Source organism: Equus przewalskii, chromosome 16 (assembly GCF_037783145.1).
Source record: "Equus przewalskii isolate Varuska chromosome 16, EquPr2, whole genome shotgun sequence".
NCBI classification, from domain to species: domain Eukaryota; kingdom Metazoa; phylum Chordata; class Mammalia; order Perissodactyla; family Equidae; genus Equus; species Equus przewalskii.
The window spans coordinates 23,916,533-23,929,423 of NC_091846.1; the positions used below are offsets into that span (position 1 = coordinate 23,916,533).

The 12,891-nt window shown below is 42.0% G+C and overlaps 1 protein-coding gene across 5 annotated transcripts in view; it reads left to right on the forward strand.

Moving 5' to 3' along the window:
- Window positions 1–550: 550 nt before the first annotated feature.
- Window positions 551–12,891, forward strand: part of HTR2A (5-hydroxytryptamine receptor 2A) — a 57,701-nt gene continuing 45,360 nt past the window's right edge. The window contains exons 1-3 of one of the 5 annotated variants that reach the window (XM_008524893.2): window positions 645–1,256; window positions 1,693–2,428; window positions 5,395–5,595. In XM_008524893.2, the coding sequence (XP_008523115.1) occupies window positions 2,017–2,428; window positions 5,395–5,595 (613 nt within the window). In that variant the 5' untranslated portion in view covers window positions 645–1,256; window positions 1,693–2,016. Of the gene's footprint in view, window positions 2,429–5,394; window positions 5,596–12,891 lie in introns of all 5 variants that reach the window. The other 4 variants (XM_070578827.1, XM_070578826.1, XM_008524892.2 and 1 more) reach the window with 4 other exon arrangements.

Here is a 12,891-nt window from a genome sequence, read left to right on the forward strand (position 1 = left end):
GTTGCTGAGGTCAGGGTCTCCTGGGCCACAGAAGGAAGGGCCCAGTGGGCAGGTGGATATTCAGGGCAGGGGCTGAGAAAAACAATCTGCTAGGCAGGTAGAGATTTGTCCAAAAACATGTTGAAGGCACGAGAGTGTTTTAATTCATTTAGGGAGAACATAAAGAATGAGAAGATGGACCAAAACTTAGAAAACGCCAACTATTCGGGAAAGAATTCATTTTCTCACCTGTAAAAATAAGGAGATCTGTATGTATGGACACATGTACATAGACCTGCCATATACCCGCCTTCTTTAGCAACCTGGGAAGGGGCTTTCTTATAAGTAAAGTAGGCTGTCCTTAGTGTTATCTCTGGAAAAACCAACTCATTCTCTTTCACATATGAGGTTTATGAATTACTTCTAGGTGGTATATTTCTCCTGAAGAAAATAAGCTAATTGAATAGTGTATTATTTAATAATAAATAAAAGTACTAGTTGTTTAGAGTTATCACCAAAAATCCGCTTGGCCACTCTGAGCCCACATCGCGGACGTCAGTAATTCCACTTTAGACAGAAGCGCCTGAGGCTCTGGATGGGAGCGCTGCATGCTTACAGTGCTCCCAGAATATACCATTTTCTAGCTGTATTTACGATCTCTCTTCACCCTTCACCCTACAAAATATCACAGTGTGGCTTACCTGCCTTAGGAATCTGTAAAAAAGGCAATTTCACCAGTTTCTCTCCTTTTAAAACAAAAGAAAACTTCCCAACGTTCACATGTAGCAAAAAGAGGAAAAATGCCTGTTTGGTCCCCCCTCCCCACTGCTGCCACCTTGCAGTTTATGACATACAGAGAGAGGGAGGTCTGACGAAGTGAACGAGGCAGCCAGAGAGCGAGTCCATCCCCGTGGAAACCACGCGTCCCTTGGTGCAGGCGGCTCTTCCTACTTTCCTGCGCGATCTCTTTTGTGTGACTTTGAGAGGGGCTCATGAATGATTTCTAAACGTGTGCCTGGCTGAGGCGAGCCACACAGGGAGGGAGTCACCCGGCTGAGTGGGGGCAGAGGAAGCCAACACGGACCTCGCAGTGCTGGAACTGGCTCGACTCTTAACATGCAGGTTTTGAAATCAGCAAAACAGAAATCAAATTACTATCATATTATGCTGGTGGAAGCTCCAGGAGAAGGCACTCTACACCAGCTTCATTACCCTGAGAGATGCAGCGGGTCACAGAACAGCAAATTGTGTTTAACATGTGGACCCTGAAGACAAATGTAAGTTCTTGTTTTCTCATGCTGCTGTATTTTATTGCTGTGTAATTTTCTCTCGGGCTTGGAATCACACTTGGCCAAAATGTAATCATTTTTACAAGAATTTCTAGTGTGTAAAGTTGTCTGCTAATCTCTAAGACTTTGTTTTTCTTTTATTAACTAAGCAATGTAATACAAGCTGAAATTCCTGACAGCAGCTGCGGCAATTCAGCCTAAGACTGACTGAGAACTATAACCCAAAGTACATCCGATTAGTACGGCACTAACAGTGGATGTATTTTTAATTGACTTTCTGAATGTAGGATGCATGCAGCCCCGCTGTTTTGGATTGCATGCTATTTTAATACTGCTGTGGCTGAACTAGTGGGACAAACATAACCAACAGAATGAGATAGAGCTCCAGGAGATTCCTAGTAGTCACAAAACTTTTCTTTTTTAGCCAGGATCACATCTTTCTCCCTGAATGCTCAAAATTCTACAACCTCTATGTTACAAGTTCATTCTGCTTTTCTGACCTTGCTTTAGAGAAAAAACTAAAACCGAACAGAGGACTACTAAAATTGTGAAGGAAGAAAACAGAAAGAGCCATTACACTTCTTTATGTACTACTATAATAATGGGAGGAAAAAAGCCAACTAAAGGAGCCCAGCCTGTACACCAGCTTCAGTGTGACAGAGTGTGGGGACACAAAGATGGATGGTGAGCAGAGCCTATAACTTGTTAGTTTCTCTAGACTTCATCTGCTACAAGTGCTGGCTCCGAAATGGATATTCTTTGTGAAGAAAACACTTCTTTGAGCTCAACCACGAACTCCTTAATGCAATTAAATGATGACACAAGGCTCTACAACAGCAACTTTCACTCCGGAGACACAAACACTTCAGATGCATTTAACTGGACAGTGGACTCGGAAAATCGAACCAACCTTTCCTGTGAGGGCTGTCTGTCCCCACCATGCCTCTCCTTACTTCATCTCCAGGAAAAAAACTGGTCTGCTTTGTTGACAACTGTAGTGATCATTCTAACCATTGCTGGAAACATACTCGTCATCATGGCAGTGTCCCTAGAGAAAAAGCTGCAGAACGCCACCAACTATTTCCTGATGTCACTTGCCATAGCTGATATGCTGCTGGGTTTCCTTGTCATGCCCGTGTCCATGTTAACCATCCTATATGGTGAGTGGCATTCGTTCCCAAGCTGTACCCACACTAGTAATAAAGGGCATGTGCATGTCAGTAGCTGATGAGCAGGGGCTCAGGTGACAAACTAAACACAAGGCTTTGTTTATAGATGGGATCTACCATGTTACACCAATTACTTAAATTTTGCTCTTAAGATGGGGTTTCACATATTAAAAAATCAGACAACCTAGTATCTTTGATCATTGGAGAGTTTTGTACTTCGAAACACGCACATTTTATGAAGAGAGAGAATTATGAAGTGTTGCGCTTTAAAACGTGTACATCTTATGCAGAAATGATTATAAATGCCCCAACCCAGTCATAAAGCAATAATTTATCTGTCATTCTGAATCCACTCGATTTTCACTCCTTTGTATTCCCAAATGTTCCAGTCTTCAGGTCAGAACAGTTTTATCTTTGTTACACAGTTTTCAGCACTTCGAATGGAGTGGTAAAACCTTCCCAATTACCTTTTGAAACATTTGCAGAGAGAACATCAATGATGCATTGGGTTTAGTGTTAAAATATGCAGAGTCTCCATTAGAATAAATGAATTACACCAATTTTAATTGTTCCCTGCCCAGAGAAGCTAATTTGGAAGTGTGCCTTTGAATTATACCCTCAAGACTTTAAAAATGCATATGCATAAACTCCTCTGGTCTGGTTTGGAGGAGGGTGGAAAACAGAAAGAGACTAATCTTGCTTTCTTCTCAGCAGAGTTTGAAAGAGTCAAACCTCTCAGCAAGTCAGCAAACACTGGGACGGCTTCAGCGGGAAGCAGAATGTGATATTCTTTCCAAGTTATGAGTAATACATCCAGATTTCTCCTTTTAAAAAGAGAGAATATTGAGACCGCTGACAGGCACATCAGCACTCACCCAGGGCTAGAAACTGGTTATGAACGCTGTCTTTTAGAGGGGATTTTCTGGCCAGGTCTTAGGGGCTAAAAAAATATCAACCCAGCCCTGAGGAGCGTGAAGGAGGAAGGAGGTGAGCAACGGAGAGCAGGCGTGGGTTTGCACCTAGGCAATAAGGCTCATTAGCAAGGCCCGCCCCCGCTTGACTGAAGGTCACACCCAGATGATTTCATTAAATTCGCCTGTCATTTCCCAGTCAATCGGGAGACGCTGTCACTTCCTACAACCCCGCCCCCCTCCAAAGTAAACTCCAGCAGTGGGGGATGACTGTCCCACAACGCGTCTGGAAACCAAAACCACGGCGGGAGGGTGGGGGCGACCCCAAGCTGCTGGTGTGAGGCAGGCACGCGCCGGTCGGCTTCAGAAGCTGGGACCTGGCCGGCGCTTCCCGCTCCGGGTGCAACGGCGCCCCCTGGCGGCGGCCGCCCCTAGCGCAGCAGGTTCCCGGCCAGAGTTGCGCCTCTTGGAGGACTGGTCCTCCCAGACTCATCCCGGCGAGGAAGCGCCCCCTCCTTCTCCCCGCCGGAAGCCCAGGCTAAGGCCGGTGGCTGCCTCCTTGCAGAAAAAACTCTCCTGAGGGCCAACATCAGTTCCAACCAGGCAGAGCGTGGCTTCCCCCCAGGGCGCTGCTAAGGAAGAAGCTCTCCTCTCGTTTTAGCTCAAGCTCTTTGCAAATAATCAGAGTGAAAAGCACTAAGTTAGGCTTGTATCCCGCACACTTTGCTTTCCTAAATATATGAGGCGGCATTTTGGTAGAGAGAATATGCCTATGTTTCCGAATGGAAACTTTGTTCAGCTTTGTGGGTCTGCAATATTGTGAAGATAAGGAGGTCTGTATAGTTTTTCTTCTCGTTTGCACACAGATCTAATGCCACTGCTTATACTATCATAAAAACTAGTTAAGCTTTAAGTATTTGATCCCCCTCCAAAACAAACAAAAACGAGACACTTTGCTTATGTCCATAAGGCATACCCTAACTTCCTAATACAGCAGGTGACCTCCTCCACTGCCTCTCACAGTGGAATCATCTGGAGAGCTTTGAAATCCTTTAACGTTTGGTGCCCACCTCCGCCCACCCTCCTGGGCATCAGGACTTTCTCTAAAGCCCTCCAGCTGATTCTAACGCGCAGCCAGGGGTAAGAACCACTGCCCCAAACAGCAGTTGCCAAAGTGTGGGCCCTGAACCAGCAGCACCAACAGCACAGGCACCTCCTGGGAACTTGTCAGAAATGCAAATTCTCCTGCTCCTCTGCAGACATACGGAATCAACCTCTGGAGATGGGGGCCGGCAGTCCCATTATAAGAAGTCACCTGGGAGATTCTCCCACTCCCCAAAGTTTGAGAACCACTGCCCTGAAACAGTTCTCAGGACAATACCATGCTTTTCTTCACCACTGTCTTTATTTTTTCCCCACACACCTCACATTTGAGTTCAACCCCCAAAGCATTATTAGGTAGTTGTTTTCATTTTTACAAACTGGGAATGTCAATCTGGATTTTTAATTATTTATTCATTCACACCAATAGGATTTATTGAGAAAGTATTAAATGTTATTGCAGTGCGAGACTGAGCACTTAAATAATAGACTGAGGTGGACCTATAACCTCAGGGAAGCTACGATACATGAAAGATATGTGGATAAATAACAACAGTACACTGTAAGAGGTGCTTCAATAGAAGAGCCCAAAATACATCATAACTTATGACTTGTCATTAAAAAAAAAAGGTAGATTGTTAGGCAAAAGAGATAGAGTGAAAGAAATCCTAAAGACAGACAACTTGAGTTACCACAGCACATGGGCATAATTCCAGCCACAAGAAACATCAAACCTTGTGTTCATCAGCCAGTGCGATCTTACGATGGTTAAGTACAGTTGCTATTAGGCTGTTTTTGAAATATTGAAAATATCTCGTCTTGCCCTTTGCTGCCCCCTGTGCCTTTCCCCAGGATGGAAACTGTTGTAGCAGGGTCAATGCCACACACCAGAGAGAGCACAAGGCCAATGACTGATGTTAACCTTCTGCATTTTCTCCATCGTAGGTTACCGGTGGCCTCTGCCCAGCAAGCTCTGCGCCATCTGGATTTACCTGGATGTGCTCTTCTCCACGGCCTCCATCATGCACCTCTGCGCCATCTCGCTGGACCGCTACGTCGCCATCCAGAACCCCATCCATCACAGCCGCTTCAACTCCAGAACCAGGGCATTTCTGAAAATAATTGCTGTTTGGACCATATCAGTAGGTAAGTGGGTCTCATTTGAAATGACAGTTCATGCCTTCCAGGGGGCCTTGTTCTGTTTTGTTGCATTGAAACCTGACATGCTGAATCTATTGTTTGTTTCAAGATATTTTACGACATAGTAATTAGCAGATTTGCTTTAGGAAAGAAAAATCTGTTAATGTCATTGGCTGAGAACGTAAGTTCACATTGCTTTGCACAGGTAAGAATGTATACAGCAGTAGAGCCAAAATTAGGAATAACTGTGCTGTGGCCACCTCCCAAAATATTTCCCCCATCTTACGCTTTCAAATTCACTACTCTCACTGTTGAGTTTTCCAGAGACCTCAACATTTATAATCACTGGACTTGTGGTTGGTATAGAACATAGAGCCCAATACTAGAGAATACAAGCTTCTGGGGGCTGGAGAAGGTACCAGGTGCTGTAACTCAGAGGGAAAAGGTGAGGACAGGGGAAGGTGGCAGGACTTGCTCAGGGGCAAAGAGTTTCAGCCTTCCCAGCGCCTCTGTAACACTTCCTCCTGTTGTGACACCACATACCAGAGGATTTCAACCTGATTTGCTTAGGTCAATTGCATGCATTCATCTGTCACCAGTGTTGGTCGTCTGTCACACACCTAACAGTCAGGAGAGCCCAGGTAATGGAACCTAAAGGGGCAGCTCCCAGGCAGCCAAGTGAGTTGCACCTGTCACCTCAGCAGGCTTAGTTTGTAACCAAAGATTCCCCAAGATTTGTTTTAAAGTTGCAAAGCTTTTCAGACAGAAATGCTGCACCTGCCTATAGCCACGTGGGTGCCAGCATCCACTAACATGAGAGACTCTGGGATGTGATGGCAGGCTTAAAATCAAGGACATGTGTGAGTCTACCCACAGCTTTGTAATAATAAAGATGCAAATTAACCAGAGCAAACAATATAATATCTTGTGTTTTTCATTCTTATTGTTTGCCTTGCTGGCTAATGTGTAATCTGCAGGGCAGGTAGCTCCATGTTATAGGTGAGAAAACTGGGGTTCAAAAAGTGAAATAGCCTGTGCAAAGTCGACCTCAGCACAGCAAAGATTTAGTCTGATGATGATGGGAACACAAGTGACATTTGTCTGACTTTCAAAATTTTGAAAAGTCTTCTTTTCCATGTTAAACTTCACATTTCAGTCTGAGGTAGACAAAACAGAAGATCTTACTGTGTGTGTTTGACGGATTAGGGAAGCGGGGCAGAGAGGGGGTTTATGGCTTGCTGGGTCGCCTCTCCAGCTAGCAGCGGGCTAAGACTGCAAACCTCCAGCACCAAGCCTTCCTCTTACTGCTGAATGTACCTCCCGCCCTAGGAAAGGGTTTTTGCTCCGAAAAAGTGCTTGTGGTTTCTAAGCCTGTGTAATCTTGGCTTCATTCTACTGGGAGCAAGAGAACGAAGGACTAGTGATCTCAACCACCACTGCATATAGAAACTCCTGGGAGCATGCTGATTTCTTTCACTGGTCCATGGTAAGGCCACGTGATTCTAAGGTGCAGCCAGGGTGGAGGACTGAGACAGACTGTCTAAGAGGGAGTTGCAATTATCAAGGGAGGGGCAAGAATAACGCAAAGGAAACGAGCAAAACTATTGTCAGATTTACTCTAGTTTTACTCTGTACACAGTTCCAGTGGTGAGACCAAGGCTGGGAGGGTCACCCATCTTTTGCCCATCTTCAGGCATACCAACTCCCCCATCTTCACCAAGCTTAATACCACCACTAGTAGTAAGGGCCAATTTCTGAGCAACAGCCACAGACCCAGTAGTGTACAAAGCACCTTACAAAAAATAAGCTGCAGAGAAATTGGATGAGATGACATAGCTCATAATCAGGAGTCAACTTGGGTCAGTTTTGCCTCCAAAGCCCATGCCCCTTCTACTTCCCAATAGGAATCTGCCTCTTGATCCTTCCAAATATCGCCCCAGGAGGCAGGCAGGCTGGAACGGTTGTAGGGGTGCTTAGGGTTCATCATCCATCCGTGGGTCAACAAACTTTTATTGCATGAATACTATGTGCTTGCCACTGAATATACTGCAATAAATTAAATATGCACTTAGAGATCTCTTACAATGTGGAGAGGAAGGCAGAGAAGTAAACATAAGAAAAGCAAATGTTATATAGGCTCTATTCCACAAGTCTGTGAGATGTATGGCCAAGGACGGGGGCATTTGGGAAAAGTAAAAAAAAAGAAAAAAAAAAAAAGTCAGTTCTACTGAAGGGCCTGTAGGGGTTTAGCATAAATTCTCCTGAATTTTCTTCTAGTGTCTCCATTCCTATTGTTGCTTTTGTTCATTGTTTTTACATTTAGATCCTTAGTCCAGTTGGAATTTATTTTTGTTGATGGTCTAACATGTTTTCTTCTCCCAATGATTAAAGCTTTTGCAGCATCCATTGACATGATCATAGTTTTCCCCTTCAATGTATTAATATACTTAGGGGGCTGGCCCCGTGGCCGAGTGGTTAAGTTCGCGCGCTCCGCTGCAGGCGGCCCAGTGTTTCGTTAGTTCGAATCCTGGGCGCGGACATGGCACTGCTCATCAAACCACACTGAGGCAGTGTCCCACATGCCACAACTAGAAGGACCCACAACGAAGAATATACAACTATGTACCGGGGGGCTTTGGGGAGAAAAAGTAAAAAATAAAATCTTTAAAAAAAATTATTAATATATTTAGCTTTGATAGATTTCCAAATATTGAACTACCCTTGCATTCCTAGAATAAATTTATAAATAAAATTGGACTTGGATTTCTTTGTTAGGCTGACTTGGGTTTATCATTCTTACAAGGTTTCTTTTTATAGTTTCACCAAATCAATTTGGGACATTTCTGTTTTTTCCCTATGGTCTTGAAATACTTAAGTAGGAATATTCTTTAAAGGTTGTGTAAAACAGTTCTAAATTGCTCTCGCCCTGGTGCCTTTTCAAATGGTATCTTTAATTACATTGCTAAGCTTTTCAATAGTTATTATTTAATAATTTTCTATCTTGGGTTATTAGCTGGATACAAAGTTTAAGCTGTTCTCTTTCATATGGATTATTTTATCATTACTAAATGTAATGCTTCTTGCCTTAAAGTCTACTTTATTTGATATTAGGATAGCTATGCCACTTTTCCTTTGGTTATCATATTCTCGATATATCTTATCCCATCCTATTACTGTCAAACTTCTGACTATATACTTAGAATATATTGCTTGTAGGGGGCCAGCCCAGTAGCATACTAGTTAAGTTAGTGTGTTCCACTTCAGCGGCCCTGGGTTCACCCATTTGGATCCCAGGCCTGAACCTATGCACTGCTTATCAAGCCATGCTGTGGCAGCATCCCACATATAATGTAGGTGAAGATGGACACGGATGTTAGCTCAGGACCAGTCTTCCTCAGCAAAAAGAGGAGGATTGGCAGCGGATGTTAGCTCAGGGCTAATCTTCCTCAAAAAAAAAAAAGTATGTATTACTTGTACACAGCATATAAAGTTTTGTTTTTATACAGTCACTCTGTATTTTTTTTTAAAGATTTGCACCTGAGCTAACATCTGTTACCAATCTTCTTTTTTTTCCTTCTTCTTCTCCCCAAAGCCCCCCACTATATAGTTGTATAGTCTAGTTGTGGGTCCTTCTGGTTGTGCTACATGGGGCACTGCCTCAGCATGGCCTGATGAGCAGTGCCATGTCTGCACCCAGATCCAAACCGACAAAACCCTGCGCCACCAAAGTGGAGCACATGAACTTAACTACTTGGCCACGGGGCTGACCCCTAGTCACTCTGTCTTTTAATTGGAATACTTAGTCTATTTACATTTAATGTACCTCATATTTGGGTTTACCTTCTTATGAATTTCTTCCTATTGTCCATTTATTTTATATTCCAGTTTCTCTCCATTCTTACCTTCTTTTGGACTAATCAACAATTGTTAATTCATTATTCTCCTTTATAAGCTTGTTATATTCATTCTTTTAAATCCTTAGTGATGAAAACATTAATTTTGGGGCCAGCCGGGTGGTGTAGTGGTTAAGTTTGCACATTCTGCTTTGGTGGCCTGGGGTTCACTGCTTCAGATCCCAGGTGGAGACCTACACACTACTCATCAAGATCAAGCCACACTGTGGCAGCATCCCATGTGCAAAATAGAGGAAGACTGGCACAGATGTTAACTCAGGGCCAATCTTCCTCACCAAAAAAATTAAAAAGGAAAGAAAGAAAGAAAGAAAAACCTCCACATTCATTTTTGGCCTAATACAGTCTAATCCAAATCATTACTTGTGTCACTTCTTGGATAATGCAAAAACTTTAGAATATTTTAACTCCATTTGCCCCTCTGTTGTCTTTTGTATTATTTTTCCTATTTTCTAGTTCTATGTATGTTTTTGTCATAAATGTTTTATTTACTCAGTATTTATTTCCCATATACTGACCCTTTCTTTCACTGTTTACTGCTTTTGTCATTTCCATGATTCTGACTGGGTTTATATAGTCTTAACTCCTAAAGGATTTCTTTTGGAGTATCATAAGTTTTCTTTCAGCTTCTGTTATTCTATACATCTTTATTTTGCCTTCATTTTTAAACATATTTGTGCTCAGTATATAACTCAAGGTTGGCAGTAATTTTTTAAGCAATTTATAGGTGACATTCCAAAGTTTCTAGCCTCTATTTTTTTATTTGTTTCTTTGGAGAACTCAGCTGTCAGACTTATTGTCATTCCTTAGAAGCCATCGCCTGTTACCTTCCTTTGCTGCTATGGGATTTTTTTGTCTTCGTGTTTTAGGAATCTTACTGTGATGTGCCCAGATGTGGGTTAATTTTGGTTTTATCCTGCATAGTGTTTGTATGGATTCTTAAATTTGTGGTTCAATGCCTTTTTGTCAGTTTAAGAAAACTCTTGGCTGTTATCTTTTCCAGTACGCCTCCTACCCCATTCTCTCCTCCCCAACTCCTCACTTCTGAGACTCCAATTTCATGTATGGTAGAATTTTTACCCATGTTTATGACTCAAACACTTTCCTACATTTTTCACTTTCCTTTTTTTTTGGTGAGGAAGATTGGCCCTGAGCTTACATCTATGCCAACCTCCCTCCACTTTATATGTGGGTTGCTGCCACAGCTTGGCTTGATGAGTGGTGTAGGTCCACACCTGGGATCTAAAGCTGCAAACCTGGGCCACCGAAGTGGAGCGCACTGAACTTAACCACTGTGCCACCGGGCTGGCCCCTCCTCCTCTTAGTCTGGCTAGTTTTACTGACTTTTCTTCTTTGGGATTATTAAGCTTCTCACCAGCTACTTGTAATTTGCTGCTACACCCATGTATTATATTCTTAATGTTACTGTATTTTAGTTTCAGAATTCCCACTTGATTCTTTTTATAGATTCCAGTTCTCTGTAATAATTCTTCATGTTTGCATCTACTTTCTTAAATATGACTCACAGGCATCTGCCTATATGAATTACCTGGGAATTTCTATTTTCTGGGGTCTTTTTCCTCTTAGTTTTGTCAGTTGATCTGCCTGGTAATTTTTTATTGAATACTGGACACTGTAAAAGAATTTGTGCATGCGCTGATGTTTTCTTCAGAGAGGCGCTCTCTAGCTTTAGCAGACGGTTAGAATAGCCCCCTTACTCCAGTCAGGGATTGAGTTTGCTTTAGGCTAGGTTTTTGGATGCTCTGGGCTGCTCTTAGTTTACCCTTACCCCTAGGGTGTACTCCATCATGACCTCAGATGGAAGCCCGAGGTGTCTTCATTTTGAAGAGTTCTGATCTCCAATTTTTGTCTCCTCAGCAGCGTGGTAAGTCTGCTGCTAACTCTTTCATTCCTCAGCCTCTCAGTCCGTCCCTCCAACAAATTGGTAAATGCCTTGAAGGAAAAGGAGGCTTGCACTGTTACCTTACATTTTTGCTCTTCCTTTCACTCCAGAAAGTTAAGTCCTGCTTTGGTAGCCCTAACTCAAATTTTTGATGTCTCTGAGCCCCTGAGACAAGGTTTGGTCCTTGAATTCTGCTCTGATGATATTACCGTACCTCCTCTTCCTTGTTTGAATCTCTCCAGTGTATCTTTTCTCATCTCTTCATGTTTAATATCTTTGTTCCTTTATGAATATTTTCACAAGTAACTTACAGATGGATTTGAAACCAAATCTGACAGTCTCTGCCTTTTGATAATGAAATTCAGGCTGTCTGCATTTACTGTGACAGTTGACATAATTGACTTTCTTCCTCCCATCTTATATCTGTCATATATTTTTCTTTGTAATAATTCATCTTTTTTTACCCATTTCATATGTTTGCCGACTTGTACAATGTCTTCTTCATTTCCTTCACCCTATGCCAGTTAGTTTGAATTTCTCCTTGGCTTTTCCTTTCTTCTCATGATTACAGTCCCCTCCCAATTAGTCATCATTACACTGATATTTCTATGAATATATCTAAAATAAATAATAATTACACTAAATGTTTTATTTCCTCATTCACCCTGAGTCCAAATTCATAGCTTTTTCTATAATTTTAAAATAATCCAGTGGTGCAGTAGATCTTTTTAAGCAAGTCAAAAAATGCAGAAATCATAAAGATATAGACATAGCTGCCTACATGAGAAATAGCAAGTTTTATATGGCTAAAATATAAGCAAGGTCAAAAAATATTTCAATGTATATGAACAACAGACCAAGGGTTGGTACCTTAACACACAAAGAGCACCTACATTTTGGTAAAAAACAAAAAGACTGTCAATCCCATAGGGAAAGAAATAACTATATGAACAGGCAATTTACAGAAACATAACTTGGAGTGGACAATAAAGCTCTTAAAAAAATGCACAGCCTCTTTAACAGTCATGGAAATGTAATTTAAAACAATACCATTTTTACCCTTGTGATTGGCAAATTTAAAATAAGTGAAAACACCCAGTGCTGTTTTGGATATGGTGTCCCACAAACTCTTATGTCCTGTTTGTGTGAATGTGAATTGTTTGTTCTTGGACAATCTAGCATAAGTTGTTAAAGTTTGGCCCGCTAATCCCACTTGAGAGAATCTGTTCTACAGAAAAACAAAAGCACATATAAGAATCTTTAATGCAGCAATTTCAGAGAATAGCAGGTTGGGTTAGAGTTGAATGTGTTATTTTTATCTATCTTACAGAATATTTTGCAGCTCTTAAAAATATTGAGTTGGGGTTGATATTCAACTGGAGGAATGTCCATAATGTCAAGTGGAAAAAGCAAATTTTGGGCTGAGCCAAATTCTGCTAAAATAATTACAGTAGTAATAATATATGAAGATATGTATAGTAGCACTAA